The sequence below is a fragment of the Equus asinus genome, chromosome 15, assembly GCF_041296235.1.
Source record: "Equus asinus isolate D_3611 breed Donkey chromosome 15, EquAss-T2T_v2, whole genome shotgun sequence".
Classification (NCBI taxonomy): domain Eukaryota; kingdom Metazoa; phylum Chordata; class Mammalia; order Perissodactyla; family Equidae; genus Equus; species Equus asinus.
Genome location: NC_091804.1, coordinates 46803434 through 46812434, shown reverse-complemented (window position 1 = coordinate 46812434; position 9001 = coordinate 46803434). Strand labels below are relative to the sequence as shown.

At 42.4% G+C, this 9001-nt stretch overlaps 1 protein-coding gene across 4 annotated transcripts in view; it reads right to left on the bottom strand.

The window, feature by feature from the left end:
- Positions 1-3165: 3165 nt before the first annotated feature.
- ZNF831 (zinc finger protein 831) overlaps positions 3166-9001 on the bottom strand; it is a 110668-nt gene continuing 104832 nt past the window's right edge. For all 4 annotated transcript variants that reach the window (XM_044748317.2, XM_070486196.1, XM_044748316.2 and 1 more), the window contains one exon: positions 3166-8912. In XM_044748317.2, coding sequence (XP_044604252.2) covers positions 8067-8912 — 846 coding nt within the window. In that variant the 3' untranslated portion in view covers positions 3166-8066. The remainder of the gene's footprint in view (positions 8913-9001) is intronic.

The window sequence follows — 9001 nt, the reverse complement described above, 5'->3', positions numbered from 1 at the left end:
TCACAGTAAAATCCGATCTTTTGATTTACAATATTCCCTGAATGTCTACTCAATGTTCAAACACCTGTTCACATCGACTTGCCTTCCTATGTCCTGGTTCTTTCTCCTGAAGGTGGAATGAAGAGTGAAAAAAAAAATAAGGTTAATTGAACTATAACCGATATATAGTCTACTGTGTGTGGACTCTAGAAGCGTGTCTTAATGCACCTGTGAAAGTCCCAGATGTGATGTTGTGGAAAGCACACTGGACTTGGATATGGAGCCCAGACTCTTCTTCTGGTCTTACCAAGGCAAGTCTTTCTCCCCACTCTAGTACTGTCATCAGTACGAGGACTGAGCTGTTCTAGGATCTCTGGTAGACTGTAACCTCATCTCCTTAGCCCAGGGTGCCTCAACCTCCACACTATTGACACCATGTACTGGATACTTCCTTGTGGAGCTGTCCTGCGCACTGGAGGATGTTGAACAGCATCCCTGGCCTCTACCTACAGATGCCAGTAGCACCCCTCACCCGAGTTGTGAAATCAAAACTGTCTTCAGACACTGTCCAATGTCCCCTGGGAGGTAAAATTGCTCTCCTTTGACAACCACTGCCTCTCAGGGTAATCTCCTAACCTTTCTGAGAAAAAGAATCAGGACTGAGAACATCAAGGCATCAAATATTTGGCGGTTTCTCTCAAGGAAATTAGGTCTAAAATAGTGCCCACCTGAGTTTCTTTGCTACTGTAGGATCCGAGAGGCATTCATTCCTGATGTGTTGAGGTCCCTGAAATCATCATGTGAGTGCAAGTAGACCCAGGTTTCCATGTTCAGGTGGAGGAAACGCTTACTGACACCAATTGAAGCTACCAAGAGAGCAAGAAAAATTAGAAGCCCCAAGACTAGTGAGACATCATCCTGCAATATTCTCTGCTTCATGTGAGAAGAATCGAGGTTGTTGGCATGAAGTGGAAGAGATGGATCTTAACGCACAGGATGATTTCTCCCTCTTTAGTGAGGACAATAAAACAAAAATGTTTATTTGAAACAAATGTTTTGAATTAGAGTAAGAGAAACTAACATCCCTTAGCTTTCGTAGCCCTCGGCACCATTTGATATTCTATTGTTTAGTGATTTGCTTGCCTAGTTGGGTTCATGATTGACACTTCCTCCCCCGAAATAAAAGCTCCATGGTTCCTGTATGTCTTTTTTACTTCTATATCCTCATATCCCTGCTACATGCTAAAGCACTTGATAAATACTGGCTGAACAAATGGGATGGAGCAAACAATGGAAAATTGTCGCTAAATTCTGAAACTGGTGGACAGAAACTTCTCTAGATGCCTTTGTTCATCATGAGGTAGAGCTCTAGGAAAGGGATTGGCCTAAATTACTCATCTTAGATCTTTCTTCCCTCTCCTTGACTTCCGGTGAGCCACTTCCATTCTTTTACTTATCAAATGTGCATTAATACCTGCTATGAGCAAAGCACTGTTCCAGCTGCCAAGAATACCAGGATGAAGACACTATGGGGCCTGCCTCCAGGGAGATCCCTTTTGGACCATGTATGTGGCTTTCTCATTTCCTAATTATTGGCCCCACTCCATCCAGTTCTTCATTTTAACAAGAAGAGGACTTTTTGAGTAGGTCCTCAATGTATGGCCTGTGCATGTGTGTGTGTGGGTGGGTGTGGCGGGTGCTCCTTAGAGCAAGCATGTGTGACTGGAACACTAGCATATAGAAAAAACAAGCCTGGATGTCTGACCTTTCATTTATGATGGAGTCAAGAGGCCTCATTTCTGCTTAAAGTGAACCCCGTTTCACACAATGTACACACAGAAGACAACCGTATCTCCACTGTGGCCAGAGACAGGGCTGGATCATGCTGTCCCAGATGCTACACATACAAAACCGCCAATTCTCTGTGGAAATTTGTTCACTGATGTATTTACGCAGAAAAACAATTCACCTACCTCTGGGCAGAAATAGCATGAACTACTCCCGGACGCTCAATTGTAAAGGGAGTTGAATTTGCCTCTGGCAGAAACTGAGGAAAACTGAAGGCAGATGTCTGTGCCAGCAGGAGACAAAGGTCCTAGAGGTCACAGAGCCGCCCCAAGATCGACAGGCTCCCAGTGAGCAGGAGACTAAAAGTTGCTCTCCATGGTTGTTAGCGCAGCCAAATCCATTTGCTACAAATCCGAAAGTATGGAAGCAAGTTCTTTCGGTAGAAGTGATGGTAGTGCTTGTGGTTCAGTGTGAATCCCTGACGATGCTTTCCTGTATATCATTTTGTACTCACCAACCAACCAACCAACCAACCAAATACCAAAAAAGCCACATTTATACAACAGGACATTATACGATTACTCCTTTGAGACTAAAACATATGATAATCCTTTGACTTGGAATATTAATTACTCAACTATAAAATCTGACTGAAGAAATTTATATGGTAAATCTACAATTCTGCTTGTGGTCACAAGTTCTATTGGCTTGGAGAAAAAGTGAGAAGAGCACTGTGCTTAACAGGAACTAGAATAATTAGAGAAACTAACAACACATGTACCTTTTAGATCCGTTGAATGTTTCCCCAAGTGTGGGGGATGTACCACAAGTAGTATGAAGATGATATATATAGTTTTTTAAAGATTGGCACCTGAGCTAACAACTGTTGCCAATCTTCTTTTTTTTTTCTGCTTTATCTCCCCAAACCTCCCCCCACCCTGTACATAGTTGTATATCTTTAGTTGCAGGTCCTTCTAGTTGTGGGATGTGGGATGCCGCCTCAACCTGGCCTGACGAGCGGTGCCATGTCCACGCCCAGGATCCTAACCCTGGGCCGCCACAGCAGAGCGCGTGAACTTAACCACTCAGCCACGGAGCCGGCCCCTGAAGATATTTAATTGGTACATGGATGAACAATTTTAGTAGTTTTATTTTATCTTAATGCATATCAGAAAATATACATAACTACCCAACTAAGGCTGAGATTTCATAGATTTTATTACTTAAAGCAATAATCACTTCTTTAAGACAGAGACGATTTAAATGAAAGTATTAAGTAAATAACATACATGTGGACACATATGGCAAAAGCATTAAGATGGTCCTCAGATAACTGAAGTTTGGAAGTAATGGATTAATTTATCACTACTAGAATTTGATGAGTTAGCAAAAAAGCTGTAAAGACCCATCAATTAGTGTACCTGTTCCTTCCATATTCCCATTCCCATTTTTTCTCCCAATGCATTGTGTCTTCATTGACTTCAAGTGGTTTCAAGAGGTATAGACATAAAAGACTAATATTGTGTTAGTATGTAAAATAAGTCTACTCATTCTTGCAGAGAACACGAATTATCTTCATAAGGAAAAATTGTTTTGAATTAAGGATATTTCCTCTATTAGTGAATAATATTAAATATGCAAGAAACATCAATTCTAAAGGGAAAAGTTTTGGATTATTGCACTGTGGATAGTGCCCTCATGTGGTTTCAAAATTCAGCTACATTTAAGAACTAAAAACAGATTTCTAAATTATGAACTCTAAAATGTGACAGACAATGACAAACGAAACATGTTAGAAAAGGAAACAGCACAAGAAAATGTGATAATTTGCCGTTACCTAATCCTTTCGTCAAGTGGAATGGGATACCAATATGGCGGACAGGATGTCTGGTCAACTACTTGGGAATAATTGGATATCCAATTCATACAGAATATTGCTTATAGTAGTTTTGATTGGAATGTTAACAAATCACACAAGACACTTTGATTTTTAGTTTTATTTTTATCAAAACAAAATAATTTAACCATATAAAGAAGGAAATAAATTTCAACAACCAACCAAGAAGCCAACTGCTTCCATGATTATGAACAATCGATAGAGTAGTAAGTTCTGAACAGTTGACTGCATATGTAAGATATTGAGTCATCCCCTAGCGCTCCAAGTGACAGAGCTATTTTCCCTGGCTCCTTTTCTTCCAATGGTGAAGCAATATGCTCAAGTGTTCTTATACTTCTTCAGATTGAATTATATGTATTCCTACGTAAGTACAAAGCATGGCTGAAAAGAATTGCCCAGGGCACAAATCTAGCACACAAGAGTTTCTGGGTCCTGACACCTTTAATTAATGAGTTCTGAAAGATAAGGACAAGAAATTGTGCTTAAGTATCGAGAAATGTAGTGTTTCAAAAGCCAAAGAATCTCCGTCATATGAACTATGGGAATTACAACTGAAGTGAGGAAAAACCCACAAGCCCTGTTGCTGCAGTTGTAGAAATACGATCGCCATAGAGCCAGGCAGACCATTTTCTGCTCACCATATTAAATTATGTCTGGGGAGTTGAGCAGCAGTACATTCCCATAATGATGACAGTTTCCATAACTATAAAAATCTGCTGCACCAGGCAAATTTTGTGCAAAATGCAAATTTCTATGCTGGGGAAAAAATGAATAATGTGATCATTCTAAGTAATGAATGTAAGTGCAAGGAAATACTTTTTGGCATGAGGCTGCAAGTCGTTCATCTTCCATGCCAAGACCTGTGGTCACAATGCATTGCTGCACGGCTCCTCTTGCCATCTGGGCTTTAGAAGAGGGATTTTAGGAAGAGAAGGCTTAGCTTGCCCTCGGTTGCCCACTATGCTATTGGCTGGGTTTTGACTAGAATCCAGTGGCACTGTTCCCATCTTTTTTTTTTATCTCTTGGCAAATGAACCGTAGGTTCTCCTGGGTTGTGAATCAAAGGGATGTTAGTTTCATCCAGAATCTCAAAGGTTACACCTGACATGAGGGATGAGTTGTTCTCCACCCTGCCCTACAACTTGGAGGATCAGGCTATCCATTAAAAACCTTGTGACTTTAAGAGTCACTTAAGCGTATAGGTTGCCAAGCGGGGAGGTGAAAATCTCTTCCCTCCATGCGTCTTTAACAAGTGAGATCTGGCCAGGTGTAGGTACAACTGCAAAGATAAACCTGGTGATGAATCTTGAGCATCACGGCTTATGGCACTTGTGCACTTGCTCTGAGAGAATAGTAAAGAATTCCAAGTTGCCCTGATCTTAGTCCATGCCAGCATCCCTGGAGCTATCCTCTGTGGAAGAAGCTGAGGCATCAGTCGGTGAAGACCCTTATGTGAAGGTACTATCAAATTAACAGCAATGGGGAAAAATGGGAAACGTTGACCTTTAAACTCCGATTTGCCCCGTTCTAAAATAAATTTGTTTTCTCTTAACCGTTACACAGTACACACTTGGAGAGTAAAAAACTGCAGCAATTATCAGTTGATAATACTGAAATTTGATTTTCAATAACCCAAATTGGGTTATAGGTCTCTGATGTCATCCTTAAAATATATCCCTACAATTGCATTCCACTTTAACAAAGCCCATAGGAAAATTAAGATTTATAAAATCAGAGATTGTTTGTTGCTTTATAAAAGGGTTCTTCATTAAAAAAAACTTTACCTTTGGATGATTTTCAATAGCCAACTAACCCCCCTCCCAGGGTCATTCAAAATATATATATTTTTAAAGTGGCTGAAATATAGCTTTTCACAAATGCGTGTTGATATAAAGTAAGGTGTGCTTGTAAACGTTGCCGCCCACTAGCTAAATAGCCAGCTGAGACAGGATGGTTTGGCAACCTGCTCACCTTTGTAAGGAGAGACCCAGGGAGTTAGAGCTGTCATCAACATTCTGCCGTGTTTGATCTGGGTTGGGATGTGGCAGCCAGCACCAGTGGTTCATAGAAGGACATAGCTCCCACCACCATCCTGAGGTCAGTGCTATTTGGAGCTGTGACTTACTGACTTAGGTCCAGTGATCCAGTTGACAGCTCAGCAGCCACCAAGGAGAGAAGGATCCGGAAGGTAGTGTTCTCCCTGTGACCAGTGCCTCCCAAGACAAAGGAGCCAATTCAGCCTACAGACATGTCTTCCACTCACACGGTAGTGTTCTGTTTTTGCTTGTAACTTTTGAATTATGAGTCAAAATTATAAAAATTTATGACTGCACCCCCAAGAACTTAGAGCATCCCTGAGTCGCGTTCTTCATGGCAATAACTGGCTGAAGGTATTTGTGCTGCAGTTCCTGAAGGTCCCCACCCAAACTTCTTGCACGTCAGACCCCTCCACGTGGGAACCCTCTCTGAACCACTGAGCCCTCATACGTAAAGCAGAGGGCAGCTCCTCCACTCTCACAAGGATCAGAGCCTGCAGACACGTTCAGGTCATCTTGTCCAACTCTCTAATTCTCGGTTGGAGAAACTGAGGCACAGACAGGGCATGCGTCTCAACTAAGATTTCTCAGCTTGTTAAGGACAAAGTTAGGCCTTCACTCTCTCTCCCGCTGGGACTCAGATCACTTTCCTGGATGGCCTCTCTCATTACAGCGGCAGATAATCACACATCACTTTTGTTTGGCTTAAAAAGTGCAATAAGTGAATGCCTAACAACCTTTTACTTCCCTTCTAATGTTTTTCTTGACTGGGCTTGAAATCACTTGGATATTTACGAGTGCATATGAAATGACTAGACACATATGCTAAGTCACTGGGGGGAAGCTGGTCTCACATTGAAGTTTCCTATGATAACCCTAAAATTGGAAAATTCACATGAAGATACTTGATATTTGACCATCCTGAGTCACAGCCAAGGACATGTTAGAGTATATTCATGTGTGTGAGATGTTTTGCATTGCTGCCTCGCCTTTGAAGTACAAGATGTCATATGAACATCATTACATCAAAGTTAAGCCAAAAGAGCTCATCTATAAATTTCAAATTGTACAAAATCATACCAAAAGTAAGTATAAAATTTTATTGAAACGCAGCAGTGTAAATCTCTTTAAGTTTTTCCTCTGCCATTTAAGGAGAAGAAGAGGAAAGCAGAAAATCTGAGCCTTCGCTCAGTGAGTTGGCTGACGTCGATCAGCTATTTTCTTCTGCACAGGGGTGCACTGGCTTGGAATACTGGGGAATTTTATCTGTGCTGTTCTGACTTGCACAATACAGGGGCTGATTTAATTTGACAGCAAAGTAACACCAAGCCCCCAAAATAAAATTACTGAGATGTAAAACAGCGTCAAAACTCCAATTAGTTTTGTATCCTTGAAGCTTCTGGAGGAAATCTAAAAGGCTCCCGTCACGATGAACAGGCATCAATTTAAGCTGTAGAGATTACTAAAATGTAACCCTCTAATTGAAATTGCTCAGAGCACAATATGACAGAAAGAATCAGAGGAAAATAAGCGAATTTTTCCCCCTCAAAAAATGACTCATTACAGACACTCTTCTATTAACTTTTAACACAGCGTTCCTTTGCAGGAGCTGCAAAAACCAAGGGTTTCAGAGGTCTTAACAGACAAGGCGCCGGGCACAGGAACAGTACATGCTTGTGTCATTGTATCATATGTAGGCATTGACCATTTGTGCAACATTTACAAATAATCAGCATTTCACCAGATTATAGGCATTTTGAAGGATATTTACAACTTCCACTAAGGAGGCAAATTATTCTGACCAAACTTCAGTTTTTGAATTAATCTGGATTTTGTCTCCAGAGTGAACAGAAGTATCTTAATGCCCAATTCACGCCTCGTCTCCTCTACAAGCTACCCCAGTTATCCCAAGTATGCCCACACCTTTGAAGGAAACCCTCAGCTCACTAATGGAGGAAGTCGGTTGCGTTGGCTCTGAGGGGTTCACTTGTTCATAAATGTGTTGATTATGGCTTTCTTGGTTAATGCCATTTTACTGGGTGAGACAGTGGGAAACCGATGCAGAGGACATGACTGGGAATCAAGCCACAGTCACTGCGTGTTGAGCATTCTTAGACTTTGCTTCCTTGTCACCTTTGCCCTGCCTGGCACCACGTGAACACCAGCGGGGTGTGGCCCAGGGGATCTGGGGAATGATGAGGCTGAGTTGGGGGTTCAGAGTTGGCTGGGGATGTCTTGGGAAGAACCCAAAATGGCTTTCCTAATCTGCAGGTGCTTCACGGATAGAGTTCAGTTCTGCCAGCTTGACATTCACTTGTGAAGCATCACCAGTCTTTGACTGTAGAAGCGGTCTTTCTCTGGAAGCTTCATATTTCTATCACTAATCGGTCTTCGTCATCACTGCTGGTGTCGCTGAATTCCACTCGAGTTTGCTTTCTCATTCCTTCCAAACTCCTCTTCCTGATTGTTTTCAAAGGGGCTTCAGGGAATTCTGTGGGCTGCCCTGGGTTAAAAGGAACCACACAATCTTTCAGAGTGATTAATCCAGACACTTGACATTTCCCACTGTCCTTTCCTATAGGAGGGCAGGAGACAACCATTTCCCCACACTCGTACTGCCCCCTGGAAGGAAAAGATGTCTTGTGTCTCCCTTCCTCTTGGGGTGAGCTAGTTGAGTCTGGTCCTGAAGCTGGTATTTCAAGATGAGTTTTTCCAGTTGAACCCAATGGAACTGAACCTGAAATTCTTTGTCCAGATGAAGATTTCCCTGGCAAGAGTGATGGTGATATGCCCTCTGCTCTGGCTTTTCTGTCTGGGGAGCTCTGTGTCAGAGTCTCTCCCGCAGCCTGGCTGTAGTCTTGTGGCTCTGCACTGTGAATTCCCAGGGTTGTGTCACCTGCTCTTGCCCCGACAGAAGTACAAGTGGCGGCCACAGAGGTAGCAACATCATGGCGGGGAGATGTTCCTTTGGACTCCAAGGAAGAAGGCTCTTGAGCATCCAAGAAAACGCACAGTTTGGGGTCTACTGAGACTTGCTCCTGAGAGGGCAGGAGCTGAAGCTCGAGCAATCCCATGTCAAGACCTTTGCCACAGGACAGCAGGCTGTCGTTAGCCACTGCCATGCGGGAATCGGATTGCACAGATAATCCTGACCCAACAGCAGTGTTCTGAGGACAACAGTCACCGTGCTCACCAGCAGATGGAGAAATAGCCTGGAAAAAGTGCAAAGGAAAATAAATGAGGGGAAAAAAGGTTAATTGGTACAAAAAGCTTGTGGTCAGAAACATGATCCTCAATGAAA